We start from the raw sequence: 27,706 nt of genomic DNA on the forward strand, positions 1-27,706 counted from the left end.
TTCATTAATGCTTGTCTTTACGCTTAAAAGTAGCAGTGTGTAGTTTCCAGCTACTAGAGGGCTGTACGTGCATACATTTCAAGGTAGTTTTACACCACATCTTCCTGATTGTTGCTAGTTAAAAACACATTACAGTAAATTTTACCTGTGGAGCAGAAAGAATGCAGCCTTGGTGTGACTCCTCAGACTTCGTTGGTTCTTCAGGTAATTTGATAAGAGAATGCGATGCCAATTGTTGTTTTCAGGCGCTGTACTTTCTGGATCTGCTCGGGGGTGTTTGCCTGCCGATGACATCATCGCACTACGGCAATACCGCTTGGCCAAAATATATCGCATCTCTTTTTCAAATCTATTCTTTTATGTATGTTTTGGAAAACGTTTAGCAGTTTTATTATTAAATTAGTGTTTCATACTGCCTAAATGTTTTTGAACAAGGTAACGTTACTTCCAAAAGTTGTATGTTCAGCCAGTGATCTGGTGCGATGTCATCGACAGGCGCAGGACCCCAAGCTAGCCAGAAGGAAACATGGCATCCCTCAAAGAGGCTAGACCCGCATTTTATGTACTTTAGGCCAGATTTTTATTTTTATATGGTAAGAAGCCACCAATATTTTTCAACAACTGGACATAATTTTATTCATTTCCAACAATGTTTTGATGGATACAGTGATCCCTTGTTTATCGCGGTGGATGCGTTCCAGACCTGGCCGCGATAGGTGAAAATCCGCGAAGTAGGGACACCATATTTACAGTATTTATTTAACAGGTACGTATTCAGTATTCAGACTTTTAAAACCCTCCCTTCACATAGTACTGTTAACAAACCACCCTTTAATGTACAGATCACTTAATCTAAAACAGGCACTAATATTAAAATGTTAGAATATTAAAGTATGTAAAAAAATAAAGATTGTTACTGTACTCACCATGAAAGAAGTTGAAGAAAAACTTGAATGATGATGACAAAGCACCTTCCATACTGACGATCGCTTTATTACGAGCCGTAACAACTCGCTTAGCTGACTTGCTAAAGGTGATGCTAGCCGTCTTTCTAATCTTCGCCTCATCCTTTCTTAATGTAGCGAATGGTGGACTCATTCACTCCAAAATGGCGAGCTACTGCCGCGTAACTTCTGCTTTCATGTAACATATCCAGAAGTGTCACCTTCTCAGCAAGCATCATCATTTTCCGTTTGCGTTTAGGCTCAGTAGCAGCTTTAGCAGAAGCAGAACGCTTGGGAGCCATTGTAGGGGTTAAACAAGTTCAAAAAAAAGTTCGAGTTCAAACACACACTGCTAATATAAACATCTACGTACAGAGAGAGCGCGAGACAAAGTGAACGAGGACCGCGAGAAGATGCCCGAGGCTCCGCGACCAGGGAAGCTGTTGGGGGTCGGAGAAAAGGTCAAAACACCAATCACAGGCGACATTACAAAACTTGGGAGCTGATCAGCTGATTCATCATCTGTCACCATTGGAACAAATCACAGCCCATCTTACATGCTAGTTTCAAATGAACAAAAGTGCATTTTATGATGAAATTGATTTAAAAAAACAGGAATTTCTTGATATTTCGCACAGAAAAATACCGCGAATCGGTGAAAAATACCGCAAATCTGCGAATAAGGCTCCAAAGAAAAAATCCGCGAAGTCATGAATCCGCGATAAACGAACCGCGAAGTAGCGAGGGACCACTGTATTTCCAAGGACTAAAAGTACAAACTACTGATTGTCTCTTTAAGGTTTTGTTTTTTTAGATGTACTTCTATACAAAAGGTAAAATGTAACAAAGTATTCACAAAAGCATTAAGATTTGAGTTTACCATTACCAACACTTGGTCATTTAGCCGACTGTTTGTTGGGATTCTGTTGTCGTCCTCAACACAAATTACATTCAACCACTATTGAGCTTCATGAGTCGATTGTTGGCTTTAATTAAAAGTGAGTTTATTTGAAAGAATATGGAACGCTGTGAAATGCAGTCCAAGGAAATCATATGAAATATGCAGAGCCGTTCGGTTCCAAATTCTGTCTGATTATATGTCTTGTTTTATAATTAGTTTTATGAAAGGAGCTTCCAGATGCATGTTTAATGGCATTTCTTTTCTATACACAGAACAATGCTATTATTATGCTAATTATTATGTGAGGCAGGTGGTGTTATGTATTGACATTGCCACCAAGATGACACAAAAAAAACTGCGAGGCAGATTTTCACAAAACTATAAAGAGGCAGAACGTGAACTAGGTGAGAAACCGTTAATATTTCATGTGTCTGTAAGGGAGAAGGTACAGTAGATGTTGACGGCAGTGTTCTTGCATATCATCAGCTATACATGAATGCAGGGGGATACGTGGGCGCAACACAAGGCCAGATGAATTATGATGCGCATATAGGTCTTTTTTTCTAATTCGAATACAGAGTTTTGACTTTGTTAGAGGATTCTCTCTCTGGAAACCGTTTAAATTGCCCTGCAGCTGGGATTACAACGTAATTAGGGTAATGGCTCTCGTAAGGCTGAACCCACACTAACACTAAACTCAAATTCTATAAGTGTAATGGAACAAAGCGTAATTAAAAGAACCGTATTTGTATCTTTGACTCATAATTTCTTGATGCCAGTAGTAACATACTGGGTAGATACCTTGTTTTGCGTGCTTTAATGAATCTCTGGGAACCATTTAGATGGCAACATTCCATACTTTCTTGTTAACTGAGGTTGTAAGTAAGTGCAAAGGTGGATTGGGAAGTTTCAGTCAAGAAATAAGACAAATGGAAGATAGGGTGACCAGATCCCAATTTGCCAAATGTGGGACAGAGACTTCTCAATGTTACAACGGGAAGTTAAAATGAGAAGAAATCAAACAAACAAAACATATATTCTGCCTTTTAGCCCCAACATCGCTGTTACATATATGTAAAATTATTATTATTATTATCATATATTTCTTGTATATATTTTATTTGAATTCAACGAAAGCAAAAGCTTTTCTATTTCACAGTTCCTCTCAAGTTACCACAGCATAACTCAGGCTCTTTGGGCCTTCTGTAGTGGCTCTGATCATTTTAATAACATAGATAGGCCCACAATAATAAAAACATGCAGGCTTAAGCAGCTTTTCAGAGTTTTCATTGAATATTTTCCACAACAGAATGACAGTAAAAGTACCAGTAATATTTTTTAGATCTATTTACATATGTTTGTTTTTAATTCGTTTTCCACTAAAATCAGCATCTCATAGAAAAAATATCCATACTTTTTGCTGTTTTTTTCATAATTAAGAAACAAAACATTTTTTTAAACATGACAACAAATCTCTTCTAAATTTAGGTGAGAATAAACATCAGATTCTAATCTCTAAAAAAATTCAGATCTAATCTAATAGTTTCTTAGTTACTTTTTGCCTCAAATTTCTGGGAATAAGTGATGATAGCTTCCATTTATTCTGTCATTATTTCTTCACTGTGCTTTAAGGGGCTCGGCATGTATGCAGGTATCTGAAACCGCAGCACCTTGTCTGTGTTAGAGCCTCCATTGTGTTTATCACGGACCTGTCTAATTACTGGAAAACCTGCTTTTGACCTCTTCATATCAGACGCCGCACCGAGACGCGAAAGAATGACTCAGAAACAACAAAGACTCTGTCGAGTGTCTCTGAACACGTTTAATTCACGAGTTTACAGCATTTTCTCCTCCGTGGTCACCCACGCTTGTTTTGGTGGTTCGCGCGCGCTCCACACACGCTCCGAATCTGCGATAAAGTCCCGCCTCCGTTTGATTGACAGGCAGATTTTGTCCACAGTTTCTTTTATAAGATTGAAACTCGAAACGGGAAACTGTCAATAATGCAGGACATGAGTCTCTATTTGCAGGACACGTGAAAAGTAATGAAAATGCGGGACCGTCCCGCACAAAGCGGGACATCTGGTCACCCTAATGGCAGATGGTGACATAGACTATCACAGTTTTATGTACAGACCTTATATTCATGATTTACAATCATACTTATTTAGTTCATCAACTCAAATGTATTAGAAAATTTCAATCCATTGGGCATATTTAAATTTGACCAGTGATATTCAATTACTAGATGCTCCATTTACTGCCATTTTGTCCTTCAGGGAAGCTAAATGACTATAGGGAGTACTCATGCTATAAATCGGACAAAGCTCCAAGTTTTATGAGGGTAATTACAGCTTTTAGAGTTTCAGTGCTTTTTCTTCACACAAGCTTGCTCTTGCATCACTGTCCAGCTCACCAATCACGTTGTGGCCTTAGGTCAATATTGCCCTGGCCAGTTTGATACTCTTGGACTTAATGAATTATTGATTATAAACTTTTAATGATGCTAATGGGGAAAACCACCTTCTATCACTCCATCCACTTCATTATCAGGATGTATGTTGCATTACTCTGCTTCTTGTTGCTTGACCGGAATGTAAATGTCTGCACTTGTGTTTAATCTCTCAGCAATGTTACAGATTAAATAATTAGATTTCAAACCTTACTTTATTATTCACTGGTTTCCCTCTTTCCTATTCATTTTGTCTCTCCCTTTCTTTACATTATTATTTAAAAAATTTTTTTTTTACATATTTTCTTTCTTTCTTTCTTTTGTCTCTTTCTTTCTTTCTTTCTCTCTTTCATTCTCTCTTTCTTTCTTTTGCTCTTTCTTTTGCTCTTTCACTCTTTCTTTCTTTCTTTTTTCTTTCTTTCTTTCTCTTTCTCTCTTTCTTTCTTACTCTCTTTTTTCTCTCTTTCTTTCTTTCTTTCGCTCTTTCTTTCTTTCTTTCTCTTTCTCTCTTTCTTTCTTTCTCTCATTCTCTTTCTCTTTCTTTCTTACTCTCTCTTACTTTCTTTCTTTCACTTTTTCGCTCTTTCTTTCTTTCTCTCTTTCTTTTTTCATTTTTTCTTTCTTTCTTTCTTTCTCTTTTTTTCTTTTTTCTTTCTTTCTCTTTTTTCTTTTTTCTTTCTTTCTTTCTTTCTTTCTTTTGTTTCTTTCTTTCTTTTGTTTCTTTCTTTCGTTTCTTTCTTTCTTTTGTTTCTTTCTTTCTTTTGTTTCTTTCTTTTCTTTTCTTTCTTTCTTTCTTTCTTTCTTTCTTGCTTTCTTTCTTTCTTGCTTTCTTTCTTTCTTGCTTTCTTTCTTTCTTTCTTTCTTTCTTTCTTTCTTCCTTTCTTCCTTCCTTTCTTCCTTCCTTCCTTCCTTCCTTCCTTCCTTCCTTCCTTCCTTCCTTCCTTCCTTCCTTCCTTCCTTCCTTCCTTCCTTCCTTCCTTCCTTCCTTCCTTCCTTCCTTCCTTCCTTCCTTCCTTCCTTCCTTCCTTCCTTCCTTCCTTCCTTCCTTCCTTCCTTCCTTCCTTCCTTCCTTCCTTCCTTCCTTCCTTCCTTCCTTCCTTCCTTCCTTCCTTCCTTCCTTCCTTCCTTCCTTCCTTCCTTCCTTCCTTCCTTCCTTCCTTCCTTCCTTCCTTCCTTCCTTCCTTCCTTCCTTCCTTCCTTCCTTCCTTCCTTCCTTCCTTCCTTCCTTCCTTCCTTCCTTCCTTCCTTCCTTCAATGTTTGCACTGCATTGTAGACCTATCTGATTTTAGCCATGATAGCTGAGATCCAAAAATTCTGCTCCAGCACACTGATTGGTCTGTACCATGTTGGATTCGTCTCCATCTTTACAAATTGGGGTGACTATCGTGAGTATCCAGGCTCTTGGGACAACTGCATTCTTAAAATATAAATTTAGTAAGGCAGTCAGGTTCTACAGCCCTTGTCAATTCTACACCAAAACCCAGACAAAAACGCTAAAACAAAATTTGTGCTAAAGGCAACCCCAACTAAACTGAGGTCAAGATGAATGAAGATGAATGAATATCAAAACCAAGACCAATACTTAGTGCCTTTTGAACAAGCACAACTATAAAGGGCCATAAGGTTCGTATACAGACTCTTGGGGTTATAGTTCTTTTACTCAATAAAATAAATAATTTGGCGTCGACATAGCTTGGATGCTAACTGTTTTGTGAGGCCATCTGCATCTTCTCACTCAGCACATCCCTGGAGTGTTCTAAATTCTATCTGAAATTATTGGTGTAGTATTATTAATTGAAGTCCAATTCTGGGGGTGGGTGGTTGGAGGTCATAGCAGATGCCATCTGCAATGTGATTAGACCTTGCAAGTCCCTCAGCCCAGCGAAGGCGACCACCGCTTTAATGAGGACGGAGAAAAAGACAACTCTGCTGTCAGTAGCAGCTGCTCTGGCCTGCTGCCAGTAGCGCAAAGAATGAAAGTATGGGGTTGTTGAAGGATTAGAAATAAGTAGTGATCATAGGAGTAATCATGATGGTGGTAAAACTTAATGCATGTGTAACCGGATTACAGGATACAATAAGATAATTAAAAGAAAAATAAACAAATGGGCCAATAATTAGGTTCGGGGAGAATTGGAGGTTGTTTAAGAATGACTGGAGTCACGGGTATAGCATGAAACGGTTTATATACTAAATTTTAATAATAATGGGAAATATAACACATAAAGATAACACACAAAAACAGATGAAAACAATCGACAATAGTAAAATGCTCGGTATGAGATTTGATCATATGAGTCACAAGTCAGCCGGCGTCAAGTCAAATCCCCACGCTTGGGGTGAAAGTCAGAGTCCGGTGGTGCGATTTTTTCCTACCACACCGTTGAGATTGTTCACAGAAGAGAGCAGTCTGCTCTTCAGTTACTTGAGATGTCCTGGTTCGTTCAGTGGTTAAGGCTCGCCATCTCCCTCGTCAGGAAGAAATCCAGTTCTCGTTCCAAGTGAGTGATCATAGGAGTCGGGATCAAACCCAAGGAAAAAAAAAAAACCCAGCCTGTAAACAACAGGACTGTTAGCGAGTTGGCATCGACCCTTCTCGTCACATCACAGCATAAAGTCTTACAGACTTAAACAAATGCTTCACTCTATTGGCATAGCCAATCATGTTTGGGTTCACAGTTCAACTAACATAACATCAATTTGATTGTCTATTAAAATAATTCTCAGTAGCTCTGGAAATATAATTACATATGACAACAATTGTTCAGCTCAATAGGCTCAGTTAGATTCTATTACTCTACACTATTCAACAAGAAATACATTCATGACAACAAGGATACATTTAGTTGTGTTTCTATACAGCATTGTGACACCTTGTATATCTGTAACACAATAAATAAATAAATAAATAAATAAATAAATAAATAAATAAAATGTTCTATAACAAAATTCAACAAAATATAAATTCTGGTCCTTTGGTCCACCTTTGTAAAATAATTCCTCCCTAATCAGTTAGCTTTTATTTATTTTTATTTATCTATTTTTTTTATTATTAAATGTTTGGTTAAGGGACGCATTGCTAATTCTATGGTGTTAGCTATAACGCCCCTGAGGACCTTGTACATCTAGGCCGTACCACCATTAACTGGCGGTTTGAGCCGTTAACTCCTGGGAATCCCATATGCCCTACCGCCGTTAACTGGCGGTTTGAGCCGTTAACTCCTATATGCCCTACCACCGTTAACTGGTAGTTTGAGATGTTAACTCCTGGGATCTAACGTCTAGCAGCCCACTGCTGTCACCTCGGTTGCTGTAATTAGCTTTTTGAATTTAATAATTTACTGAATTTAATCTCATTCACTCACCAACGCGCTCCAACGGTTCCCTCCTACAGAGGATTGGTTCACTCTGTCGTCTCCACACAAATCTATAAGAATGGAATTAATTTGATAAGCTATTTAAGTTTCCTTTTTTTTTTTAAGTTGCATCGTTAGCTTTTTCTCTTCTTTTTTCTTTACTCACCGCGTTGGTTCCAAGTTCCTAGCTCTTATTAGAAGGAGTCAAGTCCGCCTCTCCCTCTATCTATGCGGCACCCAAATCAGGGTTCTTCACGGCCTCGACCGTTGTTTTTTTTTCTCTCTCTCTCTCTCTCTAACCGCTCAGTCTTTGCTTTCTGTATCTGCGTGCTGCACAGCCGTTTGTCTCTCCTCTCGCTCAGCTGCGTCGCACGGTTTTATTTCGCGGAGGCGGGACTTATTTCTCTCAGCCAATGAAATTTCAGATTCCCACCTGGACCAATAGTATACAGCTTTCCTCTTCTGTTTCTGTTAGTGATGTTCAAGATTCTTGTTTTAACCGATGTTTAATATTAAACTCGTTATTTTAGTTATTCACCCTTCCAATAATTCATTATGAAATTATCTATTAGTTAATTAGATATCTATTAATTAGTATTGTTAATTTCCTTAATTTATATTTTATATTTTATCTAAATTGAGGATGGATCATATTAGTAAGCCAATTAGTTAATACCTCATTAAGGTTCTAGCTTCTGGGTTACATCCTCCCCCATTAAATATCATGCACGTCCCTGTGCATTGTTTCTACGGGGTACACAACTTCTTGAGTAAGAGAGTCAATAAAAGCTTTATTAAGTCCTTGGAAAAGGGACCTAACTACGGTCACTAGTGGATTGCCCAATTGAGAGTAAGTTAGTCTTTGAGGAGGCTGACTACTTCGTTCAGATCTCCTGACATACATCTCTGGTTGCACAGTATCATGCTCATCCGTTTCGGTTTGATTCTCAACTGAGACAGGACGAAGTGAGCTCTCTGTTTCCGACAGAGCTGATGAGCTATTCTCTAAGACTTTGGTCTTTTCAGATGTATGTGTCTGATCGTGTATGATGGGTTCAAAACTTACATCACGTTGCTGCGACTTTAGGACACCATCCAATTGAGGTAGGTTTGTGTTAGTTTCATCCCCCGTTTCTACGTCAGGTAAGTATACTTCGTTTTTTTTCGTTTTTTCAGGTAAGTATGTTGCTGCTTCTTTCACTCTTTCAGGTAAGAATGTCGCAGTTTCACTCATTCTGTCAGGTAAGAATGTTTCGGTGTTGATGCCTTTGTCAAGTAAGGACAATTCAGCATTTTCATTACCAGCTAAGGTTGGTTCCTTGCGATCCCCTGTGTGTAAGGATAGTGTGTTTTGTTGTTGAATATTATTTACCGGTCCTGAATCTGCTATGAGTTCCCTATTTGGCAAGGTGACCGCTATTTGATAGGATGGTCGGTTTAGCACTTGTGGAAGATCAGAGTAATAAAACTCATCTACCTCTTCGTCAAGTGGCTCATCTGGGTCAGGTTCTAAGGCTGAACTCTGTCTTGTATGAGGTCTGCTAGGTTTCGTAACGCGTTCTGTTTCATTTTCTAATGAAGAGAGAAAACCACAAGGCAGTAAAAGATCTCTGTGGAGTGTTCTGTTGGGTCCTTCTCCGTTCTCTGGTTTTACAGTGTATACTGGCAAGTTTTCCATCTGTTTGAGAACTATATACACTGTTTGCTCCCATTTGTCTGCTAATTTATGCTTTTCTCTTAAGCGAAGATTTCGGACTAAAACACGATCTCCCACACCTAGTGTGGACTCACGAATGTTTCTGTCAAACCGTTCTTTGTTCTTCCTCGCTGTTTTTTGAGAGTTTTTTATGACAATGTCATAACTCTGTTCCAGATGACTCTTCAGTTCTTTAACATACTGAGAATGAGTTATAGAGGGCTTGTTCAAATGCGGTAACCCAAAGGCAATATCTATAGGCAACCGAGGCTGCCTACCGAACATTAGCTCGTAGGGAGAGTATCCCGTCACGTCATTTTTTGTACAATTGTACGAGTGAGTAAGTGGTTTTACAAAATCGCGCCAGTGATGTTTCTCAGTGGCTTGTAAAGTTCCCAACATGCTGAGTAATGTACGATTGTACCGTTCAACGGGGTTGCCACGAGGGTGATAAGGGCTCGTTCTGACTTTACGGATACCAAGTAAAGAACAAAGTTCCTTGATTGTACGTGATTCGAAATCCCGTCCCTGATCACTATGAAGACGCTCAGGAAACCCGTAGTGGACTAAAAAATGTTCCCACAGGTTCTTCGCGACGGTGGTGGCTTTCTGATCTTTGGTTGGGATGGACACTGCATACTTTGTAAAATGGTCTGTAATCACTAAGACATCTTTAGTGTTCTTACTGTCTGGTTCTATGGAGAGAAAATCCATGCAAACTAACTCCATAGGTCTGGTGGTGGTAATACTCACCATTGGAGCAGCTTTGTCAGGGAGGGCCTTCCGACGGATACATCTTTCGCAAGTTTTAACTTTGATTTCGATATCACTAGCCATTCTTGGCCAGTAAAAACGGGACCGAATGAGATCTGTCGTACGTTCAACCCCAAGATGCCCCATATCATCATGTAGGCTTTGCATGACTGTTGAACGTAATGAATCAGGCAAGACTAACTGCAATGATGTCTCTGGTCCTAATTGGCGTCTCCGGTACAGTAAATCATTTTGAAACTCAAACCGTTTCCACTCTCTCAAAAGGTTAAGAACCACCGGGGGTTCTGCAATAGTATCAGTTGGCGGTTTATTGTCAGTCATAAGCAGCTGAATGACTCGGCCAATGGTTGGATCTTTCCTCTGCAAGGAGACAAGGTCAGCATGGTTATACTTGGGCACAGCAAAGAAACTGTCACTATTGTCTTCCAACTGGAATAGGTCTGGAATGGCCGCTGCAGACATGGCAAGTGACTGAACTAAACCACAAGGAGAATCAGTCTCATCCAAGACCATGTGCTTTTGGCATGTTGCCTTCACTGCTTCGGCTTGAAGTTGAAGCTCGACTTCTTTGACAGAGGAAAAAAGATGAGATCGGAACTCATCTAGTCGTTGGCATTCCTCAGTGAATTTTGAGTTGTCTTCAGGTTTATCATGCAGCCTCCTAGACAGGCCATCCGCGTCAACGTTCTGTGTACCTGCACGGTATCTGATGTCAAAATTATAGGTGGACAACGCAGCTAGCCAACGATAGCTCGTTGCATCGAGTTTTGCCGTTGTTAAGAGGTAAGTTAACGGATTATTATCAGTAATGACAGTGAATGTGTTCCCATACAAATAGTCATGAAACTTATCTGTTATGGCCCACTTTAAGGCTAGAAACTCCAACTTGTGCGCAGGGTACCTAGTTTCACTAGAGCTTAAACCGCGACTTGCATAAGCGATTACCTGTGTGACACCGTTTTGCACTTGGTATAGCGCTGCACCGAGTCCGGTCGTACTAGCATCTGTGTGTACTAGATATGGGAGTTTTGCGTCAGCGTAGCCAAGAACTGGCGAAGTGGTAAGTTTTTCAATAATAGTTTGAAAGGACTTCTCACAGTCTTGGCTCCAACGATTCCCAAAGGGTTCTTTGGGGTTCAAGTACTTTGATCTACATGGTGGTGTTTTAAAGTTTTTCCGTTTGGGTGGATAACCAGCCGTGAGAGATGTTAGTGGCTTGACAATATTTGAGTAATCTTTAACGAAGCGTCGGTAATAACCGGTAAATCCTAAGAAAGATTGGAGTTCCTTCAAAGTCTGAGGCTTCGGCCATGTTTTGAGTGCTTCCACCTTATCTGGATCGGTTTTTATGCCATCTCGAGATACTATATGTCCAAGATAACGCACAGATGTCTGGAAAAAACGACACTTATCTGGTGATAGCTTGAGTCCGTATTCTCTAAGCCGTTCAAGAACGTGAGAAAGTCTGGTTTCGTGTTCTTCCAAGGAGTTGGAAAAGACGATCAAGTCGTCTAGGAAAACTAACACTTCCTTCAGATTAATGTCCTTCATACACTTTTCCATAACCCGTTGGAAAGTGCTTGGAGCATTTGTTATTCCTTGTGGCATACGGTTAAATTCATAAAACCCAAACGGGCAAACAAAAGCAGTTTTAGGTTTATCCTTTTCACACATCTCTATTTGATAGTAACCTGACTTGAGGTCCATCACAGAAAACCACTGTGATCCAGCGAGAGCAGAAAAGGACTCCTCCAAGTTAGGCAGGGCATATGCGTCGCGAATGGTTTGCAGATTAAGCTTTCTATAGTCTATACATAGACGTACCTCACCATTCTTTTTCCGAACTACGACTATTGGTGAGGCAAATGGAGACTCCGACTCTCTTATTATACCGGTTTCCAAGAGGGCTTCCAAATGTTTTCTCACGGCTTCATAATCATGTGGATGGATCGGCCGAGATTTCTGTTTGAATGGGGTCTCGTCTTTTAAGTTGATGTGATGTCTTATCTGTTGTGTATGACCAAAATCAAGATCGTGGTGCGAAAACACATCGGAGTAAGTGTTAAGTTTGTTGGTGATCCTCCCTTTCCATTCTTCGGACAAGGGCGAAGTACCGAAGTCAAAACTGAGAGGAGGGTTTGAAGGTGAAGTCTGTTGCTGCAAACTACACGCCGCAAGTACTTTCTGATCACTTTTGTCAGGTTCTGGATATGGCATAACACGATCGGCTTTAACTAACTCAGCGATCACACAGTTAGTGGGTAATGTGATGTCATGGTTAGTTTCGTTTCTTAGTACAACAGGTACTTTGTATGGACCATGTGAAGGTAAGGAAATGAGGCAACAGTCTACAATTATACCCCCTGGTAGAGAACCATTGGTGGGTTGTTCAATGAGTGCATAAGGCTCATGCTTGTTTTGGCTGGGTTGCATAAACCCTTCTAGTAACAGTTTTTTATTTGCAGGGAGAACTTCTTGGGTTCTCCCTCGAAGCTTCACCACACCAACTCGTCCATCTTTGCTTTGTTTTTTTCTGACTGCTAAGGCTTTTAGCACGTGTTGGTACCCATAAGAGAGTGCCTTGGAATCAGGTAAGTTATTGGCAGACAATTGCTCATACAAAGGATCGAGTGTGTTTGTGCCAATGAGTAGTGGTGTATCAGAGTTTGAGCTTATATCCGGAACCACTAACGCAAGGGTAGGTAACTCAAGTCCAGACTGATCGAGCTCTTTTGGAAATGTGACACTTATCTCTATGTATCCTAAATAAGGAACTGCTTGACCGTTTGCGCCCTCGACTTCTAACAGATTACTGATGGGTTTAATTGAGAGGTCAGGTAAGTGTTCTTGGTAAAAAGAATTGGCAATGGTGGTTACCTGGGACCCTGAATCCAGTAAACAATTACATTCAACACTGTTAACTGAGACTGTAGCTGTGCATCGCCCACCCACTAATCTTTTGGGAAGTTTTGGCACTGAATGAGCATGAACTGGCTTGCAAAAAAGTCTCTCTGTCCTTTCCTTAGAGGGACTTGGTTCTACTTTAGCACCTATCTGTCCCACGATAGGAGCTTCTACCGGTTTAAAGGAGGAGACTGAGCAATTGGCTTTGACATCTCCCACTCGCGCTGCTTCTGTCTAAGAGCAAGTCTTTTAGTTGCAACTAGTGCTGGATTTGGCTCGTTGCTACAGCTAGAAGCTATGTGCCCATCTTCTCCGCACTTAAAACAGTATCCAGGCTTTGGTCTGGGCACCACTGCTGTTATCTGCTGAATCTGTTTGGGCTCATCTGGAATTTTAGTCCCCACACGGGGTTTTGACTCTTTTTGAGTTTTCTTTGCCTTTTTATCTGTGTTGTTAACCTTAAGCTGTGCAATTTGGCTCCTGAGCTCAGCGATTTGTTTGCGTAAGTCATCACAGTTATCATCTATTTCCAGTTCACAAGTGTTTTTACTCTGAGAGCATGTTGTTTGCACATTTGAATACACTCTAGTTCGTTGTGCCCCTAAGTGTTGTTTCATGCGTGCTGCTTTAGTAGCCTGTTTGTCTTCTTCAGTGCGCAGTTTGAGGAGAAGTGCTGTAAAATGAGGCGGGTTGTCTTTCTTTTGTTCGAGTTGCAGGTTTGAAATCAGCGAGCTGTCCCAACAGCCTCTGCAAAACTGCTTGAGCAGCTGCTGGTCGGCGTCACTGGAGGAAATTCCATTCCTCTGAATAACTAGGTTTAACAAGGTGTATAACCTCTGAAAGTAATCGGAAGGTTTTTCACCACTGTCCTGGTTTGTGTTTAAAAAGCGAGCAAAGAGCTCGTCGCCGTCTTCGACAGCTGCGTAAGCTGAATCGAGATGTTCAAGGTACGTTTCCGGGTCGGATTTTGGACTAAGAGCTTTAACGATGCTCGCTGCTGGGGCTGACAGACTCTCCACGATTCTTCGTACAATTTGGGACTTGGTGAGTGAAGGATCATTTATGCATAACACTACACTACTACGCCAAGTATCATAGTCAGTTTCAAAAGAAGGGTGTGGAACTCGCCCTGAGAACGGTTTTAGTCTGTATTGTGAAGTAGGCGGAGGGATAACCTCACTGCTTTTAACAATGTGTTCCACAATAACTCGCTGAACCTCAGGTGTGTTTAAAAGATTTGGTGGAATGCAAGGGTTTTGTTTTCCAGTCTCTGTAGGTGGACAATTGTCCTTTGAGTTGTTCATATAGTTAACTTCTGGTGTTAAAGGCAGGGAATATGTAACTTGGTCACTATGGAGCATTGGCTCTGGTTCAGTGACTGGTTCAGATGCATGGGTATCCCTTCCTAAAGATTCCCCAATTTTTGCCAGTTCCTCCATTAGAAGGTCTTTAAATGATTGATTGCTACGCGCAGCTATGTCCCTGAGCTCTGACAGATAGGCATCAGTGGCAGATGTGCTAGTTTCTAGACTGTACGCGCTGGCTAGGTCTTGAATATGGAAGAAAACATCTGGGTTCCTAGTACAAGGTTTGTCATAGGGTAAACATTGTTTCTTTAATTCCTTAACAGTGGCTTCATGTTGAAACTCCACAATAATCTGATCACAGTTTGGTAACTTAATGCGCCTGTTAACTGGTCCGAATCCTTCCATAAACCCAAAGACTTCGTTATCAAGGTCTGTATCAGTTAACCCACTGATTAAAACAGCATTTGAAACTTTGACCTTTTCTGTTTTCACAACTTCCATTTTAAAACACTCAAAAGTACCAATAATGCCAAAATGGCAAACCACTGTGACCTCCAGGCACTCTTATGATGTCAGTCAATGGTTAGCTAAGGTAACAACTCTACAATTCTCCTGGCTGGCTCGCCAAGTTTTATGTAACCGGATTACAGGATACAATAAGATAATTAAAAGAAAAATAAACAAATGGGCCAATAATTAGGTTCGGGGAGAATTGGAGGTTGTTTAAGAATGACTGGAGTCACGGGTATAGCATGAAACGGTTTATATACTAAATTTTAATAATAATGGGAAATATAACACATAAAGATAACACACAAAAACAGATGAAAACAATCGACAATAGTAAAATGCTCGGTATGAGATTTGATCATATGAGTCACAAGTCAGCCGGCGTCAAGTCAAATCCCCACGCTTGGGGTGAAAGTCAGAGTCCGGTGGTGCGATTTTTTCCTACCACACCGTTGAGATTGTTCACAGAAGAGAGCAGTCTGCTCTTCAGTTACTTGAGATGTCCTGGTTCGTTCAGTGGTTAAGGCTCGCCATCTCCCTCGTCAGGAAGAAATCCAGTTCTCGTTCCAAGTGAGTGATCATAGGAGTCGGGATCAAACCCAAGGAAAAAAAAAAAACCCAGCCTGTAAACAACAGGACTGTTAGCGAGTTGGCATCGACCCTTCTCGTCACATCACAGCATAAAGTCTTACAGACTTAAACAAATGCTTCACTCTATTGGCATAGCCAATCATGTTTGGGTTCACAGTTCAACTAACATAACATCAATTTGATTGTCTATTAAAATAATTCTCAGTAGCTCTGGAAATATAATTACATATGACAACAATTGTTCAGCTCAATAGGCTCAGTTAGATTCTATTACTCTACACTATTCAACAAGAAATACATTCATGACAACAAGGATACATTTAGTTGTGTTTCTATACAGCATTGTGACACCTTGTATATCTGTAACACAATAAATAAATAAATAAATAAATAAATAAATAAATAAATAAATAAAATGTTCTATAACAAAATTCAACAAAATATAAATTCTGGTCCTTTGGTCCACCTTTGTAAAATAATTCCTCCCTAATCAGTTAGCTTTTATTTATTTTTATTTATCTATTTTTTTTATTATTAAATGTTTGGTTAAGGGACGCATTGCTAATTCTATGGTGTTAGCTATAACGCCCCTGAGGACCTTGTACATCTAGGCCGTACCACCATTAACTGGCGGTTTGAGCCGTTAACTCCTGGGAATCCCATATGCCCTACCGCCGTTAACTGGCGGTTTGAGCCGTTAACTCCTATATGCCCTACCACCGTTAACTGGTAGTTTGAGATGTTAACTCCTGGGATCTAACGTCTAGCAGCCCACTGCTGTCACCTCGGTTGCTGTAATTAGCTTTTTGAATTTAATAATTTACTGAATTTAATCTCATTCACTCACCAACGCGCTCCAACGGTTCCCTCCTACAGAGGATTGGTTCACTCTGTCGTCTCCACACAAATCTATAAGAATGGAATTAATTTGATAAGCTATTTAAGTTTCCTTTTTTTTTTTAAGTTGCATCGTTAGCTTTTTCTCTTCTTTTTTCTTTACTCACCGCGTTGGTTCCAAGTTCCTAGCTCTTATTAGAAGGAGTCAAGTCCGCCTCTCCCTCTATCTATGCGGCACCCAAATCAGGGTTCTTCACGGCCTCGACCGTTGTTTTTTTTTCTCTCTCTCTCTCTCTCTAACCGCTCAGTCTTTGCTTTCTGTATCTGCGTGCTGCACAGCCGTTTGTCTCTCCTCTCGCTCAGCTGCGTCGCACGGTTTTATTTCGCGGAGGCGGGACTTATTTCTCTCAGCCAATGAAATTTCAGATTCCCACCTGGACCAATAGTATACAGCTTTCCTCTTCTGTTTCTGTTAGTGATGTTCAAGATTCTTGTTTTAACCGATGTTTAATATTAAACTCGTTATTTTAGTTATTCACCCTTCCAATAATTCATTATGAAATTATCTATTAGTTAATTAGATATCTATTAATTAGTATTGTTAATTTCCTTAATTTATATTTTATATTTTATCTAAATTGAGGATGGATCATATTAGTAAGCCAATTAGTTAATACCTCATTAAGGTTCTAGCTAACCCAGAAGCTAGAACCTTAATGAGGTATTAACTAATTGGCTTACTAATATGATCCATCCTCAATTTAGATAAAATATAAAATATAAATTAAGGAAATTAACAATACTAATTAATAGATATCTAATTAACTAATAGATAATTTCATAATGAATTATTGGAAGGGTGAATAACTAAAATAACGAGTTTAATATTAAACATCGGTTAAAACAAGAATCTTGAACATCACTAACAGAAACAGAAGAGGAAAGCTGTATACTATTGGTCCAGGTGGGAATCTGAAATTTCATTGGCTGAGAGAAATAAGTCCCGCCTCCGCGAAATAAAACCGTGCGACGCAGCTGAGCGAGAGGAGAGACAAACGGCTGTGCAGCACGCAGATACAGAAAGCAAAGACTGAGCGGTTAGAGAGAGAGAGAGAGAGAAAAAAAAACAACGGTCGAGGCCGTGAAGAACCCTGATTTGGGTGCCGCATAGATAGAGGGAGAGGCGGACTTGACTCCTTCTAATAAGAGCTAGGAACTTGGAACCAACGCGGTGAGTAAAGAAAAAAGAAGAGAAAAAGCTAACGATGCAACTTAAAAAAAAAAAGGAAACTTAAATAGCTTATCAAATTAATTCCATTCTTATAGATTTGTGTGGAGACGACAGAGTGAACCAATCCTCTGTAGGAGGGAACCGTTGGAGCGCGTTGGTGAGTGAATGAGATTAAATTCAGTAAATTATTAAATTCAAAAAGCTAATTACAGCAACCGAGGTGACAGCAGTGGGCTGCTAGACGTTAGATCCCAGGAGTTAACATCTCAAACTACCAGTTAACGGTGGTAGGGCATATAGGAGTTAACGGCTCAAACCGCCAGTTAACGGCGGTAGGGCATATGGGATTCCCAGGAGTTAACGGCTCAAACCGCCAGTTAATGGTGGTACGGCCTAGATGTACAAGGTCCTCAGGGGCGTTATAGCTAACACCATAGAATTAGCAATGCGTCCCTTAACCAAACATTTAATAATAAAAAAAATAGATAAATAAAAATAAATAAAAGCTAACTGATTAGGGAGGAATTATTTTACAAAGGTGGACCAAAGGACCAGAATTTATATTTTGTTGAATTTTGTTATAGAACATTTTATTTATTTATTTATTTATTTATTTATTTATTTATTTATTTATTGTGTTACAGATATACAAGGTGTCACAATGCTGTATAGAAACACAACTAAATGTATCCTTGTTGTCATGAATGTATTTCTTGTTGAATAGTGTAGAGTAATAGAATCTAACTGAGCCTATTGAGCTGAACAATTGTTGTCATATGTAATTATATTTCCAGAGCTACTGAGAATTATTTTAATAGACAATCAAATTGATGTTATGTTAGTTGAACTGTGAACCCAAACATGATTGGCTATGCCAATAGAGTGAAGCATTTGTTTAAGTCTGTAAGACTTTATGCTGTGATGTGACGAGAAGGGTCGATGCCAACTCGCTAACAGTCCTGTTGTTTACAGGCTGGGTTTTTTTTTTTTCCTTGGGTTTGATCCCGACTCCTATGATCACTCACTTGGAACGAGAACTGGATTTCTTCCTGACGAGGGAGATGGCGAGCCTTAACCACTGAACGAACCAGGACATCTCAAGTAACTGAAGAGCAGACTGCTCTCTTCTGTGAACAATCTCAACGGTGTGGTAGGAAAAAATCGCACCACCGGACTCTGACTTTCACCCCAAGCGTGGGGATTTGACTTGACGCCGGCTGACTTGTGACTCATATGATCAAATCTCATACCGAGCATTTTACTATTGTCGATTGTTTTCATCTGTTTTTGTGTGTTATCTTTATGTGTTATATTTCCCATTATTATTAAAATTTAGTATATAAACCGTTTCATGCTATACCCGTGACTCCAGTCATTCTTAAACAACCTCCAATTCTCCCCGAACCTAATTATTGGCCCATTTGTTTATTTTTTCTTTTAATTATCTTATTGTATCCTGTAATCCGGTTACACATGGATTTGGAAGCTGCACCGACAACCCCAGAGGAAACCTAAAGTTGAAAAGTATGGAATAGGACTGTGTGCATTGTCAATAATTAAAACCTGCAATACGACGCTCTGGTTGCAGAATGGGCGTATGAATAATTCATACAGAGATTGTTTCTGGTTTTGATCTATGACATTTGCGCTCCAAGTCACTGGTCAATTACACATTAGTTATATTTGGAGTAAAATTGCATTGCAGTGCTTGTGCACTCTTAAAGATTTCGCAGGATAACATTTGTTTCTGCTGCTACTCGCACATACAGAAATGATGCCCACTAATTTACCATTGAGATGCACACATTTAGTGCTTGAAAGGATCAGCAGTAATTGAGTTCCCAGCTCCTCACCTTTCTCTGCACTCATTTACTTTCCTTAATCTCCTCTCCCCGTTCTGAATGCCGACCTTGGTGGAAAAATCCACCCCGTGGCTCTAACTCTGCTTGTGTTGTATGAATGTCATGCTGCAGTTTTGATTTGGGAAATCTTTTTTAAGTATTATGAGTAATAAGTAATATTTTATTTTTAAAGACACAAAAATTCACCATTACAATTATCTGTAAATGCAACGCCATTTGAAAAATAAACTGTAAATGTTTGACTTCTTTCTTAATATTTTTCTCTTCCTGACAGTACGATTCTGTGGTGTTTGTCAGAAAAGGTTCAGGTTTCAGAAGCTGTTTTCAAACAATGCTGAGGTTTTAGAACCTGTTGTTAAAGGATCCTAGGGTCTGAGCAAGTTTGACGGAAGGGAATAATGTTATTTACTTTCTTTTTATTCCGTTGTGCAGCTACTGCATTCTTCTGATGTTTTACCTCTGAAAATATTTAAATTCAGTCTTTTCCTTAGCTTAGTTCCTAACAAACTCAAAAAATGGCCTCCTTACATATTTATCTTCTGTAGCTCTTTAGTGAATATCTTTATGTACCATGATAAACACACTGTTTTATAGCTTTTTAAAATAAACCTTTTTATTTTTTCTTTTCCTTCACAGGTGCGGATTGAAACAGCTACGACACTAAAATTGAATATCCTTTTGGGTTTTGGTTTTTTGTTTTTGAAAGCTCACTAGATTGTAAAAGGTGGGGTGGGTGATGTTTTTCTGGAGCATTTATTGCCACGTTGCTTGACATGCTTTTCTCATGTGGCAACCAGCAAATCAAAAGGTTTTGTCAACAAAAGGAATCAGTTTAATAGCCTCTGAAATGTGAAAAAGCTCATCCAATAATATCGAATGTCTTATTCTATCTATCCATCCGTTTTCTATACCCGCTTGTCCACGCAGGATCACGGGGGGCTGGTGCCAATCTCCAGCTATTTCTGGGCAAGCAGGCGGGGTTACACCCTGGACAGGTTGCCAGTCCATCGCAGGGCAACACAGAAGCCCACAGGACAAACAACCACACACACACACCTGAGGACAAATTTAGAGAAAACAATCGAGCGGACAGCCCTGTTTTCGGAGGAAGCCGGAGTATGCTGAGATAACCCACACATGCACAGGGAGAACATGCAAACTCCATGCAGAAAGACCCCAGGTTGGGATTTGAACCCAGGACCGTCTTGCTGCAAGGCAACGGCGCTAACCACTTTGTCACTGTGCAGCCCTAGTCTCATTTTAAATGACTGGATCATCATCCATCCATCAAACTTCCCTTTGACACCCCTCCCTCTGTGCATACCTTTCCATGTGCATTAATCACGCATTCTTGGCACGAGGCAGCTGAACAGAAAGCGAAGCAATAAAAACGTCAAATGTTTGGGCATTTGGCAGATTGAGAGCCAAGAAGGGGGTAAAAATTTAAAACCGAACCCTTTGGAACAATAATTGTGCTTTCCACGATCCTGAGGTACATCCTAAAGCAGCTTTAGTGATTTTACAGAAAAAGCTAGGTTTTGAATGCAAACATGGTCACAAGACACTCACCCCTCTCCTCGGGTATCTTCCCTGAGATGCTTCTACCAGAACCGGAGGCCTGCGATGCTGGAGGACACAAGATAGCAAAAACATTAGCTTGGTTGAACGGCAAGAAAAACATCTCGAATTCCACCTTTAGCACAGCAAATAAATGTTTCAGCGTCTGCAGGAGAACTGTTTGCATGAACACCTTAATCTAAACCTTAACTCATGATCACCTGTTGATGACTTTGAGTTCAGGACAGAGCAATTCCTCCCGGTGAGTATAATTTTTAAAAAGGCTTATTTTAAGTCACATTTTTAAGAGATCTGAAAATGAAGCATTTGTGCTTTTTTTTTCTCTATTTCTTATCTAATATGACCTTCCTCTGTTCTCAGTACTTGGAGTCCATCTTCGGGCTGCTCTTCCAGTTGTTACAGCAGGTGACGGAGTGTGACACTAAAATGCAGGTTCTTCACGTCATCTCCTGTGTGATCGAGAGAGTAAACATCCAGGTGAGACGTGAAACCAAGGTATTTGGAAAGTGGGTCACATTCTGCTGGGTGTCTGTTTTTTTTCTGGATCATCTTATGGAGTAATTCCACTTTTTGTGATGATACATGCAGATTAGATTCTAAAACAAGGAGTAGGTAAGACTTAAAAAGCTAAAGACTGAAATCATTATTCACCTTTTTTCCTACTCCGGTGGCCTGACGTGAACACTTAGAATTAAAGGTGTCAGGCAGTGTAAAGTAAGTAGAAGAAGAAGAAGAAGAAGAAAAGATCATTTCTATAGCGCCTCTCAAGATAAAAATCACGAGGCGCTTCACAAAAACAAAAAATGTAAAAATATAAAAGAACATTTAGAAAATGTTGAAAAATATATTTAAAATGAGCAAAAAGAGACAATTGTGATAAAAAAAGTTACGAAATAGAGAGTGTGAATAGGAAAAAGGGAAATCAGTGGATCCTGAGGAAGGTGGAATAGGTGGGGAAAGCAGAATAAAGAGAGAGAGGTGAAGAAGGTCATACAAAAGCCAGCTTGAACAAGTGAGTCTTCGGCTGCTTTTTAAAGGAGACCATTGAGTCCACTGATCTCAGGCTCAGGGGGAGGGAGGTCCAGAGTCTTGGGGCCACAGCAGCAAATGATCTGTCACCTTTGGTCTTTAGGACAATGGAGTCCCCTGATGGAGCACTATCTAGCACTCGTCCCAGGGACTCCAAAAAGGGTGGGTACTCTGAACTGATATTTGGCCCATACGCACAAACAACAGTCAGGACCCGTTCCCCGACCCGAAGGCGCAAGGAAGCTACCCTCTTGTCCCCCGGGGTAAACCCCAACACACAGGCAGAGAGTCTCGGGGCTAACAAAAAGCCAACCCCAGCCCTCCGCCTCTCACCCGGAGCAACTCCAGCAAAGTAGAGTGTCCAACCCCTCTCCAGGTCTCGGGTTCCAGAGCCAATGCAATGTGTCGAGGTGAGTCCGACTATATCTAGCCGGTACCGCTCAACCTCTGCCACAAGCTCCGGCTCCTTCCCCGCCAGCGAGGTGACGTTCCATGTCCCAAAAACTAGTTTCCTTGTCCGGGGATTGGACCGCCAAGGCTCCCGCCTTGGTCTGCCACCCGATTCACATTGCACCGGACCCTTCATGTTCCTCCTGCGGGTGGTGGGTCCACAGTTGACGGGTGGTGGGTCCACAGTTGGGGGACTTCAATGCTCACGTGGGCAATGACAGCTTGACCTGGAGGGGTGTGATTGGGAGGAACGGCCCACCTGATCAGAACTCGAGCGGTGTTTTGTTATTGGACTTCTGTGCAAGCCGCAGTTTGGCCATAACGAACACCATGTTCGAACATAAGGATGCCCACCGGTACACTTGGTACCAGGGCAGCCTAGGTCACAGGTCGATGATAGATTTTGTAGTCGTATCATCTGACCTGCGACCGTATGTTTTGGACACCCGAGTGAAGAGAGGGGCGGAGCTGTCAACTGATCACCACCTGGTGGTGAGTTGGATCAGATGGCAAGGGAACATGCCGCGTAGACCTGGCAGACCCAAACGTATAGTGAGGGTCTGCTGGGAACGCCTGGCAGAAGAACCTGTCAAGACGGTCTTCAACTCCCACCTCCGGCAGAGCTTTGACCACGTCCCGAGAGCAGTGGGGGACATTGAGTCCGAGTGGGCCTTGTTCCACTCTGCGATTGTCGAGGCGGCTGTTGCTAGCTGTGGTCGTAAGGTGGCCGGTGCCAGTCGTGGTGGCAACCCCCGTACCCGCTGGTGGACACCAGAGGTTCGGGGAGCCGTCAGGCTGAAGAAGGAGGCCTACAGGGCGTGGCTGGTCTGTGGGTCTCCGGAGGCAGCAGACAGGTACCGGATAGCCAAGCGGGGTGCAGCAGTGACAGTTGCCGAGGCAAAATCTCGGGCGTGGGAGGAGTTTGGTGAGGCCATGGAGAAAGACTATCGATCGGCTCCAAAGAGGTTCTGGCAAACTGTCCGGCGCCTCAGGAGAGGAAGGCAGCAACTCGCTCACACTGTTTACAGTGGGGATGGGGAGCTGCTGACGTCAACTGAGGCTATAGTCGGACGGTGGAAGGAATACTTTGAGGAGCTCCTCAATCCCACCAATGCGCATTCCGAGGAGGAACCAGAGCTGGGAGGCCTGGGGATGGACTGTCCGATCTCGGGGGCAGAAGTTGCTGAGGTAGTCAAACAACTACACAGCGGCGGAGCCCCGGGGGCGGATGAGGTTCGTCCTGGGTATCTCAAGGCTATGGATGTTGTAGGGCTGTCATGGTTGACACGTCTCTACAACATTGCGTGGTCATCGGGGGCAGTTCCTAGGGAGTGGCAGACCGGGGTGGTGGTCCCCATCTTTAAGAAGGGTGACCTGAGGGTGTGTTCCAACTATAGGGGGATCACACTCCTCAGCCTCCCTGGAAAGGTCTACTCCAGGGTACTGGAGAGGAGGGTCCGATCGATAGTTGAATCTCAGATAGAGGAGGAGCAATGTGGTTTTCGTCCTGGCCGTGGAACTGTGGACCAGCTCTATACCCTTGCAAGGGTGATGGAGGGGGCATGGGAGTTTGCCCAACCAATCCACATGTGCTTTGTGGATTTGGAGAAGGCTTATGACCGTGTCCCCAGGGGCACCCTGTGGGGGACGCTCCAGGAGTATGGGGTGGGTGGCTTTCTGTTAAGGGCCATTCAGTCCCTTTACCAGAGGAGCGTGAGTTTGGTCCGCATAGCCGGTAGTAAGTCGGACCTGTTCCCAGTGAGGGTTGGACTCCGCCAGGGCTGCCCTTTGTCACCGGTTCTGTTCATCACATTTATGGACAGAATTTCTAGACGTAGCCGTGGTGTTGAGTGTGTCGAGTTTGGTGGCAGGAGAATCTCGTCTCTGCTTTTTGCGGATGATGTGGTCCTCCTAGCTTCATCCAGCTCTGACCTTCAGCTCTTGCTGGGTAGGTTCGCGGCCGAATGTGAAGCGGCTGGGATGAGGATCAGCACCTCCAAATCTGAGACCATGGTTCTCGACCGGAAAAGGGTGGCTTGCCACCTCCGGGTCGGGGGAGAGGTCCTACCTCAAGTGGAGGAGTTTAAGTATCTCGGGGTCTTGTTCACGAGTGAGGGTAGGAGGGATCGGGAGATCGACAGGCGGATTGGTTCGGCGTCTGCAGTGATGCGGACGCTGAGCCGATCTGTCGTGGGGAAGAGGGAGCTGAGCCAGAAAGCCAGGCTCTCGATTTACCGGTCGATCTACGTCCCAATCCTCACCTATGGTCATGAGCTTTGGGTAATGACCGAAAGAACGAGATCGCGGATACAAGCGGCCGAAATGAGTTTCCTCCGTAGGGTGGCCGGGCTCAGCCTTAGAGATAGGGTGAGGAGCTCGGACATTCGGGAGGGACTCGGAGTAGAACCGCTGCTCCTCCGGATCGAAAGGAGCCAGTTGAGGTGGTTTGGGCATCTGGTCAGGATGCCTCCTGGACGCCTCCCTGGGGAGGTGTTTCGGGCATGTCCTGCCGGCAGAAGGCCCCCGGGTCGACCCAGGACACGTTGGAGAAGTTACATCTCCAATCTGGTCCGGGAACGCCTTGGGGTCCTGCCGGAGGAGCTGGTGGACAAGGCCGGGGAGAGGACGGCCTGGAGCTCCCTAGTTGGGATGCTGCCCCCGCGACCCGGACCCGGATAAGCGGAGGAAGACGAGACGAGACGAGACGAGACCTTTGGTCTTTAGCCTGGTGCTGCACAACCAGTAGGCTTTGATCACTGGACCTCAGGGGCCTGCTGGGGGTGTAGGGACTAAGAAGATCACCAATGTAAGATGGTGCTTGTCCATGTAAGGCCCTATAGACCAGAACCAGGATCTTGAAATGAACCCTGAAGTTGACTGGCAGCCAGTGAAGCTGGAGGAGAAGCGGGGTGATGTGGGTGTGTTTGGAGGACTTGGTCAGAAGCCGAGCACAGGCATTCTGAACCACCTGTAGACGGTTCAGGGAGGTTCTGCTCAGACACGTGAAAAGAGAGTTACAGTAGTCTAAGCGTGAGGAGATGAAGGAGTGGATAACTGTCTCAAGTTCAGAGCGGGACAGAATGGGACTCAGCTTAGCAACGTTCTTGAGATGGAAGAAGGAAGAGCGAACAAGAGAACTGACATGAGAATCCAGGGTGAGAGCTGGGTCAAAGGTCACGCCAAGATTCCTGAAGAAGGTTTGGTGTGAGAAGCAAGCTGACCAAGAGAGTCTCTGACTTTGGGAACCAGCTTGTCTGGGGCACAGATGAGGATCTCAGTCTTATCTTCATTCAGCTGAAGAAAGCTCCCAGCCATCCAGGTTTTGATAGAGTCTAAGCAGGTGTGGTACAGCTACAGCTTAGACATCTCATGGGGCTTGAAGGAGATGCAAGTTGGATGTCATCTGCATAAAGATGGTAGGAGATTCCTTTGAAGGAGCTCAGGATGTGCTGAAGAGGAAGCAGATAGAGGAGGAAGAGCAGAGGCCCCAGCACAGAACCTTGTGGGACACCATGGGTAAGAGAGGTGGTGGAGGACCTAAACTCGGAGACGGCCACAGAAAAGGAGCGCTCAGAAAGATAAGAGGAGAACCACTCCAGAGCAGTTCCTGATAGGCCTACCCAGTCTCTCAGCCTCTCCAGTAGCAGGTGATGGCCAACAGTGTCAAAGGCTGCAGTCAGGTTCAGCAGGACCAGAACAGAACAGTCCCCTGCATCACTGTGAGTCAGAAGGTCATTAGAGACCCTAAGAAGAGCTCACTTCCTATTAATATGCTAGTTCCCCTCACAGGGGATTTTAAATCCATAGAGTGGCAGCAGGTGAGAAGAAAAAAAACAGGCAACGAAACCACAAGTGCAGCCTGAGTTGAAATGAACACGATGACAGATATGAGATTTAGCCCCTTTTCTGCTGTCAATCTCACAAATGTCACCCTAGGTTGGTTAGTGGGTCTGTTTTTCTCACTCTTTATCTCACTCCTCAGGGCTGCATGTCGCGTTTCTGTTTTTACTGTTCCAGCCCGGCTTATACCCCACCCCTCTTGAAGATGTAACTGAGCAGAAAAGAAAGATAAAAATTCTCGGTGTGGGGTCTGCAGCCACTAAAGGGAAAAGGGAAGGTTAGCACAAGTCGGTGTTTTAAAAAAAGGCACACCACCTTTGAAGTTCTTAATTGGTGCAATAATAATTCTACAATTTTGTCTTTAAGCTCAGGAGCTACACTTACATTCACCCTCACTCTTCAAATCCAAATGTTACATAAGAGCGATGACATTCATGTGGAACTTCCAAATATTTCTTCTTTTTGTCCTTTGATGAATTTTTTTATTACAAATATCAGAGCTACTCATTTTTTAAACAACATTTTTGAAGCCTCGTTGGTGTGTTCTTGCTGTGTTTAGCTTCAAATTCCATCTTTCAGTTCTTTTTAAAACACAGAAAAGGTTTAATTACCTGCAACGGTTTGTTTGCGGCTGCAAACGTCATCAGGCTGACGCAGATGGTGGCATCACTTCCTTCGTTTATCCGCGGGCAGCAGAGGACGTTGTAAACAAAGGAAAACAACAAACAACAACAGAAAGAAAAAAACAACCAAAGGAAAGAACCAGAAACCCAGAAAGACAAGAACCACAGCCAGTGATAACCCTACCATACATCAAAGGCATGACAGAAAAAATAAGAGCAGCAATGAAAGAACACAACATAAATTCAATTCAATTCAAAAATACTTTATTAATCCCAGAGGGAAATTGATTGCTGTTGTAGCTCAGAATAATAATAATAATCAAGTCATCAAAGAGTTGTTGTACAGGTGCTGGCCAGTAAATTAGAATATCATCAAAAGGTTGAAAATATTTCAGTAATTCCATTCAAAACGTGAAACTTGTACATTATATTCATGCAATGCACACAGACCAATGTATTTCCAATGTTCATTACATTTAAATTAGATATTCATGTGACAACTAATGAAAACTCCAAATTTGGTATCTCAAAAAATTAGAATATTCTGAAAAGGCTGAATATAGAAGACACCTGCTGCCACTCTAATCAGCTGATTTACTCAAAACACCTGCAAAGGCCTTTAAAAGGTCCCTCAGTCTTGTTTTGAAGGCACCACAATCATGGGGAAGACTTCTGACTTAACAGCTGTCCAAAAGACAATCATTGACACCTTGCACAAGGAGGGCAAGACACAAAAGGTGATTGCTAAAGAAGCTGGCTGTTCGCAGAGCTCTGTGTCCAAGCACATTAACAGACAGGCGAAGGGACGGAAAAAATGTGG

The 27,706-nt window shown here is 42.2% G+C and overlaps 1 protein-coding gene across 1 annotated transcript in view; it reads left to right on the forward strand.

Moving 5' to 3' along the window:
* Positions 1-27,706, forward strand: part of ipo11 (importin 11) — a 215,357-nt gene that overhangs the window by 94,060 nt on the left and 93,591 nt on the right. Inside the window, exons 17-19 of the mRNA XM_015972857.3 lie at positions 20,003-20,036; positions 21,145-21,185; positions 21,305-21,421. Coding sequence (XP_015828343.3) covers positions 20,003-20,036; positions 21,145-21,185; positions 21,305-21,421 — 192 coding nt within the window. The remainder of the gene's footprint in view (positions 1-20,002; positions 20,037-21,144; positions 21,186-21,304; positions 21,422-27,706) is intronic.

This window comes from Nothobranchius furzeri, chromosome 17 (assembly GCF_043380555.1).
Source record: "Nothobranchius furzeri strain GRZ-AD chromosome 17, NfurGRZ-RIMD1, whole genome shotgun sequence".
In the NCBI taxonomy this organism is placed as follows: domain Eukaryota; kingdom Metazoa; phylum Chordata; class Actinopteri; order Cyprinodontiformes; family Nothobranchiidae; genus Nothobranchius; species Nothobranchius furzeri.